The sequence below is a fragment of the Rhinopithecus bieti genome, unplaced genomic scaffold, assembly GCF_001698545.2.
Source record: "Rhinopithecus bieti isolate Rb0 unplaced genomic scaffold, ASM169854v2 scaffold_13271, whole genome shotgun sequence".
Taxonomy (NCBI): domain Eukaryota; kingdom Metazoa; phylum Chordata; class Mammalia; order Primates; family Cercopithecidae; genus Rhinopithecus; species Rhinopithecus bieti.
In genome coordinates, this window is record NW_016807521.1 from 1 (window position 1) to 20627 (window position 20627).

General features: G+C 47.0%; 1 protein-coding gene and 1 long non-coding RNA gene across 3 annotated transcripts in view; one reads left to right on the forward strand and one right to left on the reverse strand.

Annotated features, from left to right (window-relative positions):
- Nucleotides 1–6572: 6572 nt before the first annotated feature.
- LOC108536132 (uncharacterized) lies at nt 6573–10720 on the reverse strand. Of its 2 annotated transcripts, XR_001887425.1 has the most exons (11): nt 10669–10720; nt 10235–10276; nt 9943–10026; nt 9697–9747; nt 9354–9386; nt 8866–8912; nt 8631–8663; nt 8382–8420; nt 7912–7950; nt 7644–7675; nt 6573–7515 (listed from the first exon to the last, which is right to left on the reverse strand). It is a non-coding gene; the product is annotated as an uncharacterized LOC108536132 (long non-coding RNA). The 2 variants fall into 2 exon arrangements; XR_001887424.1 differs by lacking the exon at nt 10669–10720 and having other exon boundaries at nt 10235–10657.
- Nucleotides 10721–10863: 143 nt separating this feature from the next.
- The window catches only part of SLC3A2 (solute carrier family 3 member 2), a 28587-nt gene continuing 18823 nt past the window's right edge, over nt 10864–20627 (forward strand). Inside the window, exons 1-2 of the mRNA XM_017882637.1 lie at nt 10864–11179; nt 19904–19996. Of these exons, the coding sequence (XP_017738126.1) occupies nt 10879–11179; nt 19904–19996 (394 nt within the window). The 5' untranslated portion in view covers nt 10864–10878. The remainder of the gene's footprint in view (nt 11180–19903; nt 19997–20627) is intronic.

Genomic DNA, 20627 nt, shown 5'->3' on the forward strand with positions numbered 1-20627 from the left:
AAAATAAAATAAATAAAAATACAAAATGAAACAAAGAAAGAAACACTGGCTTACCTGTTGGACATCAATCTTACCCTTGCTAATTTTATCCGCTCCCTGGTTCTCTAGGAATTAGCTTTGACCTCCCGGGCTCAAGCCACTCTCTCAAGTACCTACCTTAGCGTCCCAAGTACCTAGGACTACAGGCATGCACCACTATGCCTGGCTAATTTTAATTTTTTGTAGAAAAGCGGTCTTGCTATATTGTCCAGGCAGGTCTTGAACTCCTGGCCTTAAGCAATCCTCCTGCCTTCGCCTCCCAAAGTGCTGAGATTACAGCCATGAGCTACCATGCCTGGCCAGGAATTTGAATTTTCTCTCTCTATTCACATTCTATTAAAAGGTCTCATGTAGGGCCCTGGCTTTCTTTCTCTGTTCTCTGCTAATGATTGACTGCAGGTCTCTAGCCTACTGGTCACTGTTACCAGGCACCATTACAAGTGCCTTATATGTATTAACAACCTTAAAAGATAAGTAGGTGCTTTTAATGTTCCCTTTTACAGAAGAGGAGACTGAGGCACTGTGGCCAGGTGATTTTCTTTTCTTTTTTTTTTTTTAATTTGAGATGGAGTCTCCCTCTGTCACCCAGGCTGGAGTGTAGTGGCGCAATCTCGGCTCACTGCAAGCTCCGCCTCCCGGGTTCTCCTGTCTCTGCCTCCTGAGTAGCTGGGACTACAGGCGCCCACCACCAGGCCCGGCTAATTTTTTGTATTTTTATTAGAGATGGGGTTTCACTGTGTTAGCCAGGATGGTCTCGATCTCCTGACGTCGTGATCCGCCTGCCTCGAACACTCAAAGTGCTGGGATTACAGATGTGAGCCACTGCACCCAGCTTAAGGTCACACAGTCAGTAAATGGCAGAGGCAGACACCAACCCCAGGCAACCTGATTCTGGAGCCCACATCCTAACCTTATGTCATACTGCCAGTGTGACTCTCCTTGGGTGTCTGGGAGGCTCTCAAACTCCGTATGTCCAGAATGAATGATCTCTCCTGCCTCTGCTGGAACATCCTTCATCCTTCTATTTTTTCTTTTTTTCCAGTAGGGATGAGGTCTGGCCGTATTGCCCAGGCTGATCTGGAACTCCTGGTCTCAACCAATCCTCTTGCCTTGGCCTCCCAAAGTGCTGGGATTAACGGTGTGAGCCACTGTACCTGGTCATCCTTTATGTTTCCTTCCTCTCCCCTCTCCTTGCTCCATCAGTCAGTCCTATTGTTTCTGCCTCAAGAATGCAGGAAGAATCTGAAGGGGTGGCCTGCCCCTCCACACCTATGGTTGTTTCTCGTTAGGTGGAACCAGAGACTTGAGAAAAGAAATGAGACACAGAGACAAAGTATAGAGAAAGAAAAAGTGGGCACAGGGGACCAGCGCTCAGCATACAGAGGACCCACACCGCCACTGGTCTCTGAGTTCACTGAGTATTTATTGATCATTATCTTTTTTTTTTTTTTTTTGAGACGGAATCTCGCTGTGTGGCCGAGGCTGGAGTGCAGTGGCCGGATCTCAGCTCACTGCAAGCTCCGCCTCCCGGGTTTATGCCATTCTCCTGCCTCAGCCTCCTGAGTAGCTGGGACTACAGGTGCCCGCCACCATGCCCAGCTAGTTTTTTTTTTTTGTATTTTTTAGTAGAGACGGGGTTTCATGGTGTTAGCCAGGATGGTCTCGATCTCCTGACCTTGTGATCCGCTCGTCTTGGCCTCCCAAAGTGCTGGGATTACAGGCTTGAGCCACAGCTCCCGGCCTTANGCACCCCTTCAGGGATGCCTTCCCTGACCACTTTTTTTTCTTTTGAGATAGAGTCTCACTCTGTTGCCCAGGCTGGAGTGCAGTGGCACAATCTCGGCTCACTGTAACCTCTGTCTCCCGGGTTCACGCCATTATCCTTTCTCAGCCTCCCAAGTAGCTGAGACTACAGGTGCCCACCACTGTGCCCAGCTAAGTTTTTGTATTTTTTAGTAGAGACAGGATTTCACCGTGTTAGCCAGGATGGTCTCGATTTCCTGACCTCGTGATCCACCCGCCTCGGCCTCCCAAAGTGTTGGGATTACAGGCGTGAGCCACCCCACCGGGCCAATTTTTGTATTTTTTTCTGAAACAGAATCTTGCTCTGTTGCCAGGCTGGAGTGCAGTGGTGCGATCTCGGCTTACTGCAACCTCCGTCTCCTGGGTTCAAGCGATTCTCCTGCCTCAGCCTCCCTGGTAGCTGGGACTACAGGTGTGCGCCACCATGCCCAGCTAATTTTTGTATTTTTAGTAGACATGGGGCTTCACCATGTTGGCCAGGCTGGTCTTGAACTCCTGACCTCAGGTGATCCGCCTACCTCGGCCCCCCAAAGTTCTGGGGTTACAGGCATGAGCCACTACACCCAGCCTTCTGACCACCACCTTTCTTGCTGCATCACACTTTCTTTGCCGGTAAATATTTAAATCTCAGGGTGTCTGAAATTCAGCATTATTGAGTTTTTGGACTGGACAGTTCATTGTTTGGGGGGTGATGGGGGAGAGGGGCTGTCCCGTGCACTGTAGGATTTGGCAGCATCCTTGCCCAGTACCCAGTAGTTGTCAGTAGTATATACCTCCCCTCTCCAAGTTGTGATAGCCAAAAATGTCTGCAGATGTTGCTAAATGTCCCCTAGTGGGCAAAAAACACCCTTGGTCAAGAACTACTGCACGATTTCAATAATATTCAGTTGTTTGTTTGGCTGTCTCACGTTGTCTCTCCTCCTTCCTCTAGGACGTAACCCAACGGGAGTCAACAAAAAACACAAGGCCTTGGTTTTTCTGGTGAGCACATTGCTACATTTGAGATAGAGGGGCTTGTTGGTGCTGGTACCATTTACTAGGGTGGGGAGATGGAGTTGAGGGGAGGAGCAGGGAGAACGCAGGGAATTAAGGAGCTGAATGTCTCATTGTACATTAAGTGGGAGGTTTGTTTGATGTATCTGGAGCTTAGGGAAGAGGTTCTCACTAGAAACGTTGTAGTCTGAGTCATTAATGTACAGAAGAAATGTGAGGAGCCAGGCTTCAATCATTCCAGCCTTCTCCATTTCTCCATTTTCTCCTACTCTCATTTCTGTTTTTGCTTTTGAGATGGAGTTTCTCTCTTGTTGCTCAGGCTGGAGTACAATGGTGTGATCTCAGCTTATCGCAACCTCCGCCTCCTGGGTTCAAGCAGGCGTGTGCCACCACGCCCGGCTAATTTTGTATTTTTAGTAGAGACAGGGTTTCTCCATGTTGGTCAAGCTGGTCTCGAACTCCTGGCCTCAGGTGATCCGCCCGTCTCAGCCTCCCTAAGTGCTGGGATTACAGGCGCAAGGCACTGCGCACAGCCTTTTTTTTTTTTCTTGCTGTGTCGCCTCGGTTGGAGTGCAGTGGCGTGATCTCAGCTCACTGCAACCTCCACTGCCTCCCAGGTTCAAGAGATTCTCCTGCTTCAGCCTTCTGAGTAGCTGGGACTACAGGCGTACGCTGCCACACCCAGCTAATTTTAGTAGAGATGGGGTTTCACCATGTTGGCCAGGCTGGTCTTGAACTTGTGACCTCAGGTAATCTGCCCACCGTGGCCTCCCACAGTGCTGGGATTACAGGTGTGAACCACTGCACCTGGCCAGTCCCCACCTGACTTCTTTGTGGCTTTAACAAAAGATTCAACTGTGGGCAGTGGGGATACCTCCCTCAGTGCGCAAGTCAGTACCGCGCAGGTTCCCGCTGCTCTCGTTGCTTTTCTGTCTCTGCTCTGCTGATCCTCCATCTCTGAATTCTGGTGCTCCCCTATGGTCCTTGGGTGGTCTCAGAACTGACCCTTCCATTCTTGTGGTTGTATTGATTGTGATGACAACTCTCAAGTCTATGTGGCTACCATTTAATGAGCAAAAAATGTGTGTTGTTTCAGCTGAATTGCCGTTCTTAAAATTCTGACTGTTGAAATCCTAAAATTTACAAACAGAAATTAAAAGCAGGGCCTGGTGTGGTGGCTCACACCTGTAATCCCCGCACTTTGGAAGGGAGAGGTGGGAGAATCATCTGAGGTCAAGAGTTCAAGACCAGCCTGGCCAACATATAGTAAAACCCCATGTCTACTAAAAATACAAAAATTATCTGGGTGTAGTGGCACACGCCTGTAGTCCCAGCTTCTTGGGAAGCTGAGGCAGGAGAATCACTTGAACCCGGGAGGCAGAGGTTGCAGTAAGCTGAGATCACACCACTGGACTCCAGCCTGAGTGACAGAGCAAAACTCCTTCTTAAAATAAATGAAAATAAAAATACAAATAAATAAAAACGGTTAGAAATCCCATAACTTATCACTACTTGGTATCCATTCTCCCAAACACTCTGAGAAATATAAGGGTAGTCATTATCTGACGGCTTATAACAGAATCACCCGATGGGGGGGCTACCTGTCAATGCAGGTTGGAGTCTCCAAGTTCAGGGAAGATTTAAAAAATTGCTCTTTTGGCCGGGCGCGGTGGCTCAAGCCTGTAATCCCAGCACTTTGGGAGGCCGAGGCGGACGGATCACGAGGTCAGGAGATCGAGACCATCCTGGCTAACACGGTGAAACCCCGTCTCTACTAAAATACAAAAAAAACTAGCCCGGTGAGGTGGCGGGCTCCTGTAGTCCCAGCTACTCGGGAGGCTGAGGCAGGAGAATGGTGTAAACCCGGGAGGCGGAGCTTGTAGTGAGCCGAGATCCAGCCACTGCACTCCAGCCTGGGTGACAGGGGCGAGCTCCGTCTTCAACAAAAAAAAAAAAAAAAAAAATTTGGCCTTTTGAGGGTGCCAGGGCTCGGCAGGGCTCATGCCTCGTAATCTCACCACTTTGAGACACTGGAACAATGGGGATCCACTTGAGCAGCCAGACAACCTTGGGGGCCAACATATGAGACTATCTTACAAAAATTAAATTACCGCGGCATTAATAGGCATGTCCTATAGGTTCCTAGCTACTTCGGGAAACTGATTGTGTTGGATCGGCTTGAGCCAGGGCTTGGAGCTCTGTTGAGACATGATGGACACTACTACCTCCGCCTGCGGTGGGGCCAAGGGTTCTACAAAAAAAAACAAAATCCCAAAACACTGAGAAAATCTCTCCAAAAATATTACCTGGTTTTTTTTTGGGGGCTGCTTGGTTAAAAGGATTGAGAACCGGCTTAAATTTACCTGATGGCTTAAAAAAAGAAAAGGGAAAAGGCGGGCCAGGTGTAGATGTCTGTAATCCCAGTGCTTTGGGAGAGACCGAATGGTGGACTAGCTGAGCTCAGTTCAAGACCAGCCTAGGTACAGTGAACTGTCTCGTTCCTCTTTACCAAAATACAAAATTAGCTGGGCGTGGTGGTTGTGCAAACCTTCGTCCAAGCTATTTGGGAGGGCTGAGGTAGGGAGAACTCCTGCAGCCCCGGAAGGTTTAGGGGTGCAATGAGCTTGGGTGCACAATTGTACCCAGCCTGGGGCTGAACAAGTGAACCGTCTGGAAACTTGGAGCTGCTGGGACTAACCATTACACAACTCTACCCCCACAGCTATCCCACAGGTTAGCACTTCCTTGTGCTTTCCAACTTCCTTCTCAAGGGCCAAATTAAAAGCGAGGAATTTGGGCCAGGTGCGGTGGGCTCACGCCTTGTAATCCCAGCAACTTGAGCGAACGGGCCGAGGAGGCGGCATCACCCTGGAGGTAGGAGTTCAGATCAGGCAGCCTGACCAACATGGAGAACTTCAGTCTTTCTACACAAAAAAAAAAAAAAAAAAAAAATATTTATATTTATATTTATGGTTATACAATACATTCTGGGCACCGGTGGCACTGGCCTGTAATCTCAGCTACTTAGGAGGCTGAGGCAGGAGAATCGCTTGAACCCGAGGCGGAGGTTGCAGTGGGGAGATCCCACTATTGCACTCCAGCCTGGGCAATAAGAGTGAAACTCCATCTCAAAATAAATAAAAGCATAGATTATTTGGCTAGGTGCGGTGGCTCCCACCTATAATCCCACCACTTTGGGAGGCCGAGGCGGGAGGATCCTGAGGTCAGGAGATCGAGAACATCCTGGTTAACACAATGAAGCCCCATCTCTACTAAAATTACTAAAAATTAGCTGGGTGTGGTGGCACATGCCTGTAGTCCTAGCTACTCAGGAGGCTGAGGCAGGGAGAATGGCTTGAACCTAGGTGGTGGAAGTTGCAGTGAGCTGAGATCATGCCACCACATTACAGCCTGGGTGACAAGAATGAGACTCCAACCTGCTGGCTAAAGTGAAGGTTTTCTTGAGTCCAAATGCTTGAATTTGTAGTGAGCTTGCGATCATGTCACTGCACCGTAAGACTAGGCAAGAGGGAAACTTAAAAAAAAAGAAAGCTCCAATGTAGTGGTATTGTGCACACCAAGATGGATGCTCTGCTCAGATCAGGTTAGTCATTTAACACACTGCCTAGCAGGCAAACCCTATCAGGTGTCCCTTCCAGTTCCAGGGACTTGAGGGAACATGAGAGGAAGCCAGTTTCCCATGGAAATTTACACACTGGTGCTAAGGAGACACACAAAAACAGGACTATGTAACCAATCATTTTATTATTTTCATCAACAACCAATACAGCAACACAAATTGACAGCCACTCAAGGGAACCTTTTTTGTAGTTTAGAGCAAGGCCCTGAATGAGCTACCTACATGGCACATAGTATTTGCAACATGCAAATAGAGACCTAAAGGCTCATGATGGGAATAGAAGATGGCTGTATACAGAGGAACAGAAATGGAGTTATGGGAAGCTCAATCAACAATTGGCAACAAGCTAGGTCAGTAGTTTGCCAAACTGGCCATCTATGCAGTGCCTGAGTTTTGGTTCTGAGCCTGGATCATTTAAGAAAAGCAGCAAAGTCTGGGTGCCATGAATCACACTTACAATCTGAGCACTTTGGAAATCTGTGGTGGGAGGATCTCTTAAGGCTGGGGCCTTGAGCTCAGCCTTGGTAGTAAAACCAAGCCCTTGTATCTAAAAAACAAAAGGGCAGGTAGATTCCACAGAAATAATGTTGCAGGAAGGGGGTGATAAAATACAGAAACATGGACACACAGCAAACCCTCAACTGTTTCACTGGCTCCCAGCGTCTGCTAACATTAAAAGACCCCCTAAACCCAGCAAGCTTTTCATTTAAAATTCCTTCAGTGGGGTACATCTAGGGAAAAAGTCTCTAAAGTGTGCTGATAAATTAGGCTCCTTGAGTGCTGCCTCGGAGTAGGAAATGCAGCATTAGACAGACTGCCTAAGCAAGCTGGGTAAAACCCAGGTAAAAATAGCAAACTCTCAGGGGGTCACTTCCTTGTGCCCAGGCAGACCCACCCAAAGGCATGATTCACAGTAAAGCTTAAAAAAAAAGCAGCCACGCCATTAAGACGACTAAAATATGCTGTGGTAACTTCAACAGCTAAGTTGGTTATCCAAGGTCTTGGAAAATTCACCTTCTGATGTCCTCCAAGACAGATTCCTGCAGAGGAAAATCAAAAGTTCTTATTGGATTGGAAAATATGAATGTACACAATATTTAACACTATGTAACCTAAGAGTAAAAGGTTGCTATTATAAAACCAGTTAAATATTTAAACAGATACCCACCATTTTTTATGCACCTTGTTCTTTACTCAGACCTGGAAAAATTAAAATCAATGTTTTCAACAAGTGGTGATTACTCCCTTTCTTTGTATAGAAATATTTGTCATCCCTCAGACAGTTCCCTTCTGGAACAAATCTTCCTCTTTTCCCCCAGCCAGTCCCAGTGGGTTCACCTTTACAGGCTCTGGGACTAGGACAGAGAGTAAGACGTGTGAAAGTTTCTTCATTGGGAATTTTTAGCATAGTTCACCTTACATTTAGGTTTACTCACCTGTAACTTCAGTCGAGTGAACAGTAACACCTAGTTTTCCTGAAAAATCAAGAAAAAAAATGTAGTCTTGAGAGACTTTCACTCTACAGTACATTTTACAATCTCTGAACTATATCTGTTGCCTGGCAGACAGAAGTTTCAGGGCATTTTAGAGGAAACACTACTTAGCCCAAGAACTTCCTATTGGCTGTAATGCCTCCTCAAATAACTTGTAATTTTTACAAGTTGTCACTGGAAGGCAGGCTCACAGCTCAGAAAATACCTTTCAGTCACATTGATCAGACTGGGGCGGTATTCAGCTCATCACTGGTGAGCAGGTGATCATCACTTGGTGGTTCAGGAGATCAAAGATTTGGGTTAAGCCAGTTATATCTCTACACATCCACCCAGACCACAGTGCTATCACACACAAAAATCAGAGAAAATTGTATATAGCAGCCATTGATGGCAGCTATTGCACAGCCACTTACCTCAAACTCCTCCTGAGTGCTAGAGAGAAGGTGCTGGCCCTGAAAGGAGGAAGACCAAGTCAGTAGTGCTTCTCATATCCTGCATTAAGTTGTTCCCACCCATCATTCTTAGAAAATCAGATTTCACAGTCTCAACAGCAAGTCATCAGCCGAACGAGATTCCATGTAAGTCATCATATATACAGGCCTAAAAAGGCAGTTTTTTCTACTCTATGTGCTGAATGCATTGAATACAGTGAAATTACTCACCTTAGAGCCAAAGAGGTTATTGGTTAATAACACCTGGAGAAAAACAAAACTGTTGGTAAAGATTCCTCAGACATGGTTACCCCCCACTCCCTGCATTCTCCAGTTTCTCAGGTGTTCATGGATTTTCACTGTCAGTCATAGTGAGCTAGTTTGATTCATCATAGAAACTGTCTACTCAGTGGCATAAGCAAGCGGTAAGGCGCAAAAAAAAAAAAAAAAAAAAAAATCAACTAACCTCCCAGGTCTGAAGGTTTTTCAATGGTATATAGCAACAAGCTGCTCCTGAATCAAAAAAATCACAATTAGCTAATTATCCCAAACAGCCAAAAACTATTTTAGTTACGGTTGCTAGTGGACAAGCTAAAAAAAGGTAACCAAATGCCTCAGACAGTTCCTTATGGAATAAGCTCTCACGCCCTTTTTCAGTTAACCCTGGTGGGTTCACAAATGGTTCCCAGGCTAGAACAGGGGTGAGGTGAGGCAGGATGTTTCCTCCTCATTGAAGCTGAACCGTGGAAAACTACAACTGACAAGCATTCGTCTGACCCTGGGCAGATCAGTGGGCATCTATCTGAGAGACAAAAGGGGAGGTCTGGAAACATCACTACAGGGAACAAGAGGAACCAGAAAACTTTATGGTTTAAACAGGCTTTGGTAACAAACATCAAGATGGCTAAGTTGTCAATTAGATAATAGGCCCATAGAATTAAAAAAGCAACTTACTGTAAGATAGAGGCAGACTGTCATGAGGAATAGCTGGGAAGGAAAGCAAATTAGTTATTTTAAGGTATTAGGATGGAATGAAACTTATTCATAATCAACAACTGCCATCAGAACTCTAACATGCTATTAATTTTTGTACCTCACAGAACATCAGCTTATCAATTCAAATCATCTGACAGTAAAGTGATCGATATATGGATGAGGATAACAGCGAACCCTTGCTTCCCAGAAAATTATTTCAAGAGGAAAAAGATGGAAGGCGCCAAAAAAAAATTGCTTCCGCCAGCCACTTGTTCTCTTGTGAACATTTACAGAGATGACATACACCAATTTGAATAATTACCTGTATTCACCCAGGGAGGCAGCTGAATTCCTCAAGACAGATTATGAGATGCTGTAGACAACAGAGGAAGGCATTTTATGTACCTAAAAATAGTCATTCAAAGACCCCTCAAGACCTCTCTGTCACTTCTCAGTAGTAAGATGACATCACTTATAAGTTCAGCCATATGCTTGTCATTTTGTGTTCATCACGGAGTGGTTCTCTACCAAGGTCTCTTCTATACGAACATAAACCAGGTACACCTACCTGGAACATTACTGTAGCGCTGGCTTTGCAGAAAGATGGGTCTTGTCCCATTCCTTCAACAGTGACCTCTTGTGGGCTAAACATCTGAAAAAATAACACCCTTCACTAACACCTCAGACAAATCAGTAAGTCCCTAACATTTATTGCGTACAGTACAGTGCTACTCAGAATTTTTGTGTTTTCTCCACTAATCCATCAGAAAGAGAGAGTTCAGGTTGTAAAATCATCCCCGTAGCAACTTCCACACACTCAACGAAATAGCAGAGGTTAAGAAATGGCCATAAGAACTTACTGTAACATAGAGCTCTCTTCGATTCCAACGTGCGCGTAAACCCTGCAGACAAGAGTCCAAGAAGACATTAGGTCAACACGTGGCATTTCGAAAACTATATCTTCTGAACCGACGGCCAAGTAGGAGGCTTGCAGGGCCCATCTCCTCAGAGTCACTTATCCTCACGGAGCTCAGTACAGGTCTGTGAAAAGGTCCTCATCATAGGGAGGGGACCCGCACGGCCTGCCATCGCCATTTTGTCCTTCACATCAAAAAGCCCCGCTGCTACTTTTAAGTCTCGAGGCTACCCACAAGACCTCACCCGCCAGTCACCCTGGCCAGACAGCTATAACACAGAAGGCATAGCGCGTGCTATGCGATGTTCGCAAAATCGTTCAAAAGAAAAGACAAAGCACAAAAGACTGGCAGCTACAAAACGCACGAAAAACACTCACCAGCGGCAGTAGAACAATGAGACCGAAATTGGCACGGACGATGATTAAATACCATCCCGCAGAGGCCCACGGGATTTGGGGGCGGGGCTATGGCGAGCGCACGCGCATACGTTGACCGCATGCAACCCCGGGGAGTTGTGGGTAGAGAGTTCCAGGGAAGGAGGGCGTGGACAAAGCGCTACCTGGACTTGCGGCGCGAAAAAGGCGCGCATGCGTCTTACGGAAGCTCACCTACCGCATTGCGGCTTAGTTTTCTCACCCAATGCATGTGGCAGGAGCGGTGAGATCACTGCCTCACGCGGATCCTGGACTGACGGTCACGACTGCTTATCCGCTAACCCTGTTCTGAGCTCCCCCTTGCCCCCACACACCCGAAACCTGTGTGCAGGATCCGCCTCCATGGAGCTACAGCCTCCTGAAGCCTCGACCGCCGTCGTTTCGATTCCGCGCCAGCTGCCGGGCTCACATTCGGAGGCTGGTGTCCAGGGTCTCAGCGCGGGGGATGACTCAGGTACTGGATCCCGAGCTAAACTCGGGAGGAGGTCCCCTTTGGTGGAGCCATTTCGGGAAAGTAAGTCAGGGAGTAAGTGCTCCACTGAAGACAGGATCTGATTTTTTCCTAAATGGTCCCCTATGTCCTGCCCTCTGGTGCGTTTTCTTTAGATCTTGGACTACTACAGGCCAACATTAGCTAACATTTATGGAGCACCGTTTTAAGCACACTGTATTAGTCGATTAATCCATCAAAATCCCAAGAGCTAGGTAGGATGACAACCCCCATTTTATTGATGGGGAACCTTAAAGGACTCCCGCGGTGCTGCCTGCTGCAACTCCTGCCTTATCACTATGGTTGCAGTCAGCTGTAGACTGTTTTACTGAGACCGGACAGCATTAGTTCAGTCGTTCGTGGTAAACATCTACGTGTACAAGCACACTTTATAAACATTTTTTTTTTTTCCCGAGACAGAGTTTTGCTCTGTCACCCAGAGTGCAGTGGCGGGATGTCGGTTCACTGCAACCTCTGCCTCCCAGGTTCAAGCGATTCTCCTTCCTCAGCCTCCTGAGTAGCTGAGATTACAGGCTCCCGCAATCATCAAGCCACGCTAATTTTTGTATTTTTAGGAGAGACGGAGTTTCATCATGTTGGCCAGGCTGGTCTCGAACTGTTGACCTCTGGTGACCTCCCGCCTCAGCCTCCCAAAGTGCTGGGATTACAGGCGTAGGCCACCACACCCGGCCTGGCTCAGCATTTTGGGAGGCCGAGGCGGGAGGATCTCTTGAACCCAAGAGTTCAAGACCAGCCTAAGCAACATAGTGAGAAACCCATACCCATCTCTACAGAAAAACAGAAAAAATTAGCCAGGAGCGGTGGTGCATGCCTGTAGCCTCAGCTACTTGTGAGGCTAAGGTGGGAGGATTGCTTGAGCCCAGGAGTTTGAGGCTGTAAGTGAGTTGTGATCAAGCCACTGCACTGCACTCCAGCCTGGATGACTGAGTGAGACCCTGTCTCAAAAAAAAAAAAAAAAAAAAAAAGTGGGACAGATAAACTATAGAAAATCAAGATGGCCCAGAGTAGACAGACAAGGCTGGGGAGGTTGTGAGTGGGAATGGCAGTTGGGAAATGCTTTATAGGGTGTCTGGGCCTGAAAGGGTTGAAAGACTCCGGAGGGGAATTCTGGTTAAAGAAACAACTGGAGCACAAGCTTGGTGCTAGAAAAAGAAGGAAGTGTGTGGCTACAATTCATGGAAGATGGGCAAAAGGGGAGTATTAGAATATAAAACTGGAATGTATTTCCTGGGGAAAGCCAGATAAGCAGGACCTTGAGAGCAAAGCTAAATCACTTGAATCATAGGAAAAAAAAAAAAAACCAGGGAGAGTTTTTAAGTAGGAAAGTGATAAGACATTGGGGGATAAGATAGAGATAAGGTCATTAATTAGATTGCCATAGTAGTTTAGGCAAGAGGATTCAATACTAGCAAGTGTTACAGCAGTGGAAGTGGAAAAGAGGGGATTTGGATTAGGAGTCTCCAACTGACGTACAGAAATCAGCTAAGTAATGTAGGTAAGTGAAATGAACTGAGATAGGACTCTGGTGAACTGGGCAGCCCTTTCACAGCTCCAGCTGATTGTTGCCTTGTGACAGTATTGTCTCTGTGTGATCAGATAGTTTTCAAAAGAATCCAGAAGTCCAGAATTGTGTATTTACCCACTTTAAAATGTTGAGTTTAAATTTTTTTGGCCAGGCGCGGTGGGTCATGCCTGTAATCCTAGCACTTCGGGAGGCTGAAGTGGGCGGATCACCTGAGGTCAGGAGTTAGAGACCAGCATGGCCAACATGGTGAAACCCCTTCTCTACTAAAAACACAAAAATAAACCGGGCGTGGTGTGGGTGCGGTGTCGGGTGATTGTAATCCCAGCTACTTAGGAGGGTGAGGCAGGAGAAGCGGTTGAACCGGGAGGTGGAAGTTGCAGTGAGCCAAGATCACCCCACTGCACTCCAGCCTGGGGGACAAGAGCGAGTCTCAAAAGCAAACAAACAAAACACCAAAATATGCCCGTGGGCCAAAGGTGGCCCTGATTGTGAGTTTGCAACCTCTTGTGTAGTGACATAGAATCTACTAGAAAAGAGGGCATTTAAAAAAAAGTAGGCTGGGTAGAGCGGCTCACGCCTGTAATCCTGAAGGGGGCCAGCATCTCCACACCTGTGGGTATTTCTCGTCAGGTGGGACGAGAGACTGAGAAAATAAGACAGAGAGACAAAGTATAGAGGAAGAAAAGTGGGCCCAGGGGACTGACACTCAGCATAAGGAGGACCCGCACCGGCACCGGTCCCTGAGTTCCCTCAGCATTTATTGATCACTATCTCTACCATCTTGGTGAGGGGGATGTTATAGGGTAATGGTGGGGAGAGAGTCAGCAGGAAAACATGTGAGCAAAGGACTCTGTCATAAATGAGTTTAAGGAAAGGTGCGGTGCCTCGATGTGCATGTAGGCCAGATTTATATTTGACTTTACACAAACATCTCAGTGCAGTAAAGGGCAGTATTGCCGGCCGGGTGCGGTGGCTCACGCCTGTAATCCCAGCACCGTAATCCCAGCACTTTGGAAGGCTGAGGCGGGCGGATCACGAGGTCAGGAGATCGAGACCATCCTGGCTAACATGGTGAAACCGCTTCTCTACTAAAATACAAAAAAATTAGCTGGATGTGATGGCGCGCACCTGTAGTCCCAGCTACTTGGGAGGCTAAGGCAGGAGAATGGCGGGAACCCGGGAGGCGGAGCTTGCAGTGAACTGAGATCCCGCCACTGCACTCCAGCCTGGGTGACAAGGCGAGACTCCGTCTCAAAAAAAAAAGCAGTATTGCCGCCAGCATGTCTAACTTCCATCGATAAGGCGGTTTTCTCCTATCTCAGTAAATAGAATGTAATGTACGATCAGGTTTTATACCGAGACATTCCATTGCCCAGGGACGAGCAGGAGACAGAGGCCTTCCTCTTTCACTAATCCTCCTCAGCACAGACCCTTTATGGGTGTCTGGGGGGCGGTCAGGTCTTTCCCTTCCCATGAGGCCATATCTCAGGCTGTCTCTGGGGAGAAACCTTGGACAATACCCAGGCTTTGTTGGGTAGCGGTCCCTGTGGCCTTCCGCGGTGCATTGTGTCCCTGGGTACTCGAGACTGGAGAATGGCGGTGACTTTTACCCAAGCATATGCCTGCAAACACTTTTTTTTTTTTTTTTGAGACGGTAGTCTTGCCTGCCGCCCAGGCTGGAGTGCAGTGGCCGGGCTCTCAGCTCCACTGCAAGCTCCGCCTCCCGGGTTACGCCATCTCCTGTCTCAGGCCTCCCGAGTAAGCTGGACTACAGGCGCCCGCCTGTCGCCCGGCTAGTTTTGTATTTTTGTAGAGACGGGTTTCACCGTTTAAGCCAGGATGGTCTCGATCTCCTGACCTCATGATCCGCCCGTCTCGGCCTCCCAAAGTGCTGGGATTACAGGCTTGAGCCACCGCGCCCGGCCTGCAAACACATTTTTAACAAAGCACATCCTGCACAGCCCTAAAGCCATTAAACCTTGAGTCAATACAGCACATGTTTCTGTGAGCACAGAGTTGGGGGCTAGGGTTACAGATTAATAGCATCTCAAGGCAGAAGATTTTTTCTTAGTACAGATCAAAATGGAGTTTCTTATGTCTTCCTTTTTTACATAGACACAGTAACAGTCTGATCTCTCTTTTCTTTCCCCCACATAATCCCACCACTTTGGGGGGCCAAGGCAAGCAGCCTACTTGAGCCCAGGAGTTTGAGACCAGCCTGGGCAACATACGGAGACCTGTCTCTACAAAAATAAAAATTAGCTGGGTGTGATGGTGCATGTGTATAGTCCCAGTTCTGGGGGAGGCTGAGGTGGGGAGGATTGCTTGAGCCCAGGAGTTCAAGGCTGCAGTGAGCTTTAATTGTGCAACAAATAGAGACCCTGTCTCAAAAAAAGAAAAGAGGGTTTCACTCTTGGTCACTGTAACCTCAAACTCCTGGGCTCAAGCAATCCTCTGGGCTGAGCTGGGAGTACAGGCACTGGCCACTATGCCCAGCTAATTTATTTTACTTTTTGTATAGACAGAGGTCTTGCTGTGTTGCCCAGGCTGGTCTCAAACTCCTGGGCTCAGGTGATTCTCCAGCCTTGGCCTCCCAAAGCAATCTGTAGGTAACAGACTTAGTCTGACTTTCTTGCTCTGGCTTCTTCCCTTCTAGTTCATTCTCCACACTGTAGTCAGAGCGATCTTTACAAAGAAAAACTCTGGTCTGTCGGGCACGATGGCTCATGCCTGTAATCCCAGCACGCTGGGAGGCCTAGGTGGGTGGATCACTTGAGGTTGGGAGTTTGAGACCAGCCGGACCAACATGGAGGAACCTTGTCTCTACTAAAAATACACAATCAGCCAGGCATGGTCGTGCATGCCTGTAATCCCAGCTACTCAGCAGGCTGAGGCAGGAGAATTACTTGAGGAAGGCGGAGGTTGCGGTGAGCTGAGATCGAGCCACTGCACTCCAACCTGGCCCACAAGAGCGAACCCTCTCTCTCAAAAAAAAAAAAAAAAAAAAGGTTTGGTCAGGTCTCACTTCTGCTCACAATCCTTCAGTGCCTCTCCATTGTCTTTAAGCTATAGCCCAACTTGATCAATACAGCCATTAAGAAGTGCTGCTAGACCGGGCATGTAATTCCAGCACTTTGGGAGGCCGAGGCGGGCAGATCACCTGAGGTCAGGCGTTCAAGACCAGCCTGGGCAACGTGGTGAAGTTGTGTCTCTACTAAAAATGCAACAATTAGCCGGACATGTTGGAGTGTGCCTGTAATCTCAACTACTCGGGAGGCTGAGGCATGAGAATTGCTTGAACCCGGGAGGTGGAGATTGCGATGAGCTGAGATCACCCCATTGAACTCCAGCCTGGGCGACAGAGTGAGACTCTGTCTCAAAAAAAAAAAAGAAAAAAAAAAAAAAGCCCTGCTTCTAACGGCCAATGGCTCACACCTGTAACCCCAGCACTTTGGGAGGCCAAGGTGAGAGGCTCCCTTGAGGCCAGAGGTTTGAGACCAGCCTGGGCAACATAGTAAGACGAAACCCCATCTCTACAGGAAAAGAAGCCCTGCCTCCCTATCACCACTGCTCCCCCAAGCCTAATCTACCTCTTCCCACCCACAATAAACCCCCTGGGGTTTGATTCAATGTGGGTAAATCATCCTGCTATCCCTATTGTCTAGCAGAATACAATTCACAAATAGGACTCAATATACATTTATTAGTTACCTCTATAAGTTTTTTTCAGTTTGCCTTTTTATGTTGGGAATGCTATAAATGTTCCAAATGATTTTGCTCTTTGAGAGGGTTGGAAAGTGTTTGTTCAAGGAGCAACACTGCCCCCACCTGGCAGCAAGAGGCACTGCCTCAATCAATGGAGAAGGATATGCAAATAACCAGTGCTTGGCAGGGAACTGGTAGACACGACAGTGGAAAAAAGGCTCAGTTTCTTTTTGAGATGGAGTCTAGCTCTGTTCCCCAGGCTGGAGTGCAGTGGCTTGAGCTCAGCTCACTGCAACCTCTGCCACCCAGCTTAACGCAATTCTCTTGCCTCAGCCTCCTGGGTAGCTGGGATTACAGGTGCCCACCACCACTCCCGGCTGATTTTGATTTTGTATTTTAGTAGAGACAGGGTTTCACCATGTTGGCCAAGCTGGTCTCGAACTCCTGACCTCAAGTGATCAGACTGGCTTGGCCTCCCAAAGTGTTGGGATTACAGGTGTGAGCCACCACACTGGGCCTCAATTTCTTTTTGAACCAGGATCTCACTCTGTTGCCTAGGCTGGAATGCAGTGTGTGATCACGGCTCACTGCAGTGTTGAACTCCTGGGCTCAGAGGATCCTCCCACTTCAGCCTCCTGAGTAGCTGGGACTGTAGGCACGTGCCATCACACCCAGCTAATTCTTTAATTTTTTGGAGTGTGACAGTGCCTCACTATGGTGCCTAGGCTGGTCCCCAACTCCTAGGCTCAAGTGACCAAATTGCTGGGAAACAGGTACCTGGCCCAAAAGAAATAGCATAGAATTTCCTGGGTTGTGGAGGAGTGTGGCATTGAGGTGGTCTTCCAGGGAAGAGGTACTTTTACAACTGCGGTAGGTAACATGGGTGTCTGGGCTACCTGCTCATGCAGTGTACTAATGTTTTCTGGTTCTGCTTTCAGCTTCATCCTGGATATACCATTTCCATCTTAATGTCTGACTAAAGGGTCTGTCTGACTTGATGACTTGATAGGTCTGACAAGACCCAATTCATAATGGGGCAGTTCTGGATGCTTCATAGTCAAGCTTTCCAGTAACAGCCTTGACGCTGTTTCTCAAAAGGCACCTACTTCCCTGCTTTGGACAGCTTGGTCTTGCTCCAGAATCTCAGGGACTTGCATTGTGCTTTTGCCATAGGAGCTTGCCATAAGTTCTCCACTGCATCTTTTTTTCGCTACTGATACTTTGGATCCCCCAGGATCTGCTGGGTTGCATGGCTTAAGTGGCAAGGCCGTGTGCATTGCAGCCTAGACTTGGTGCAGAGCCGTTTCCTACTCACAGTTTGAGTCAAAGTTGGCAGCTTACCTAGTATGTGGGCTGGAGATATATTTCTAGGTGTGGATGTGATAGACACCACACCCATACATCCTTTTTGTCTTTAGTGGTGGTACTGATCTTTGTCCCTCCCCAGGATGTGATACTGCTTTTGATTTACTATCATGACTGAAGAGAGGGAGGGGTTTTAGAGAGCTCTTTGTCTGTCCCACTGTGATAACTCTTATCTCTTAGGCCAAGGACCCAATGTGATTACTTCAACTCCTAAGTACATCAGTCCTGTTAAATGTTTTTTTTTTTTTTTTTTTTTTTGAGATGGAATGTGCTGGCTTGCAGTGGTGCCATCTGGGCTCACTGCAACTTTCACCTTCCGAGTTCAAGCAATTCTTGGACCTCAGCCTCCCAAGCAGCTGAGACTAGAGGCATGCACCACCACGCCTGGCTAATTTTTTTGTTTGTTTGTTTTTTTGTTTTGAGATAGAGTCCCACTCTGTCGCCCAGGCTGGAGTGCAGTGGCAATCTCAGCTCACTGCAACCTCTACCTCCTGGGTTCAAGCAATTCTCCTGCCTCAGCCTCCCATGCCCAGCCCTCGTTTAAACACTTGGAACTGAGGAAATGACTAGTGATGAGTCCATGGACAAGCAGACTTACTATGAGCTAGTAAGTTTTGGCTAAGACTTCAGTTACTGCCTGACACCTGTAAGTCCCCACTTTAATGCAGGGATCATGATGCTTTGGGTTTCCAGATCTCAATGTCAGTTCAGATCTTGTGCCCCAAATCCTCAAAGTATTTAGGCATTTCCCTTTACCCAATTGTCTGAGAGGGTGATATGTTGACATACTCCCTTTTAGGAGGAACTGGCGGAGCCATACAGTTTTAGCATCCTTTCCTAGGGATTTGGGCACCTCTTCAGTAATTGAGTTTTGGATGTTAAAGTCGGTTCAGCCAGGTGTGGTGACTCATGCCTGTAATCCCAGCACTTTGGGAGGCCAAGGTGTTCAGATCACTTGAGGTCAGGAGTTTGAGACCAGCTTGGCCAATGTGGTGAAACCCCGTCTCTACTAAAAATACAAAAATTAGCTGGGCGTGGTGGCGTGTACCTGTAATCGCAGCTATTAGGGAGACTGAGGCCGGAGAGTCCCTTGAACCCTGGAGGTGGAGGATGTTGCAGTGAGCCTAGATTAAAAAAGTTGGCTCAGATCCAGGAGCCGAATGAAGGATTTTGACTGTGTATTGTGGTGATGGCCCTTAGCTGCCTCTTCCTTCTCTATTCTTGCCTTTTTTTCTTTGTAGCATCCTTTTTGGCTATCCACATATTTTTCCCCTAAGGATGCCATGCTCTGTTGTATCCACAACTCTGAATCGAACTCCCCATGGCTACCTACCCCTGCAACATTGCCAGTTTTATGGTAGTGCATATTTCTGGCTTTTGGCAGCTAAGCAATGCTATCTGGCCTCTGGTATGTGTTGAAAGATACTTCCCCGTATATCTTGAGTAGCTCAGCTCTGTGACTGCTTCTCCTGTCATCAGCTCTGCACTGCTCAGAAGCATTCCAGCCTGGGCAACAAGAGTGAGACTGTCTCAAAAAAATGTTTTTTACTACTATAACCAGTGCTGCAGTGAAATATTTTATATATTGCTTTGTGTACATGTGTGAGAGTTTCTCTAGGATATGAATCTAGCTAGGACTGTTGCTGGGTAAAAGAGCATCTTCATTCTATAGGCAGTTGCAAATTTTTCTCCTAGACCGAATGTACCAAATAATGTTGCCACTTATGCAGTTTGTATACTTGTAATCACTTGGTTTAGTCAGATGTTTTAATACTACCAATCTGATGGACATGAAGTTCTATTTTTCTTGCCATTTTAATTTGAACTTTCCAGATTACTAATGAGGTTCTGTAATCTTTACATTCTTTTGTATATCTAATTTTGTGAATTGGGTTTTTTTTTTTTAAGACAGAGTCTCATTCTGTCGCCCAGGCTGGAGTGCAGTGATGTAATTTTAGTTCACTGCAATCTCTGCCTCCTGTGTTCAGGTGAATCTGCTGCCTCAGCCTCCCGAATAGCTGGGACTACAGGCGTGCACCACCATGTCCTGCTAATTTTTATATTTTTAGTAGAGACAGGGTTTCACCGTGTTAGCCAGGCTGGTCTCGAACTCCTGACCTCAAGTGATCCACCCACTTTGGCCTCCCAAAATGCTAGGATTGCAGGTGTGAGCCACCACGCCTGGCCTGAATTGGCTATTTCTATTATGTGATTAGAATAGAATTTCTATTCAGTGATTTTTTTTCTTGCTGAATTATTGTGCTTTTTCTTACTGATTTTTAGTGATAATTTGTATGTTTCATCTACTTTGTTAGTTGTATTAGTTTCAGATAGTATGTCTTCTATTTGTGGCTTGTCTTCTCAGTTTGTTATGGCAAGTTGTAGATGCATAATTTTTTCTCTTTTAATGTTGCAAAATTTATTTGTCTTTTCTTAATGGTTTATTTTGTGTGTGTGTGTTTTTTTTTTTTTTTTTTTTTTATTGGTTTTTTTTTTTTTGTGTGCGTGTTTTTTTTTTTTTTTTTTTTTTTTTTTGAGTTGGAGTCTTGCTCTGTCGCCCAGGCTGGAGTGCAGTGGTGAGATCTTGGCTCACTGCAACCTCTGCCTCCCAGGTTCAAGCTATTCTTCTGCCTCAGTCTCCTGAGTAGCTGGGGTTACAGGTGCCTGCCACCATGCCCAGCTAATGTTTGTATTTTTATTTTATTTTATTTTTTGAGAGGGAGTCTCTCTCTGTTGCCGAGGCTGGAGTGCAGTGGCGCAATCTCAGCTCACTGCAAGCTCCGCCTCCCAGGTTCA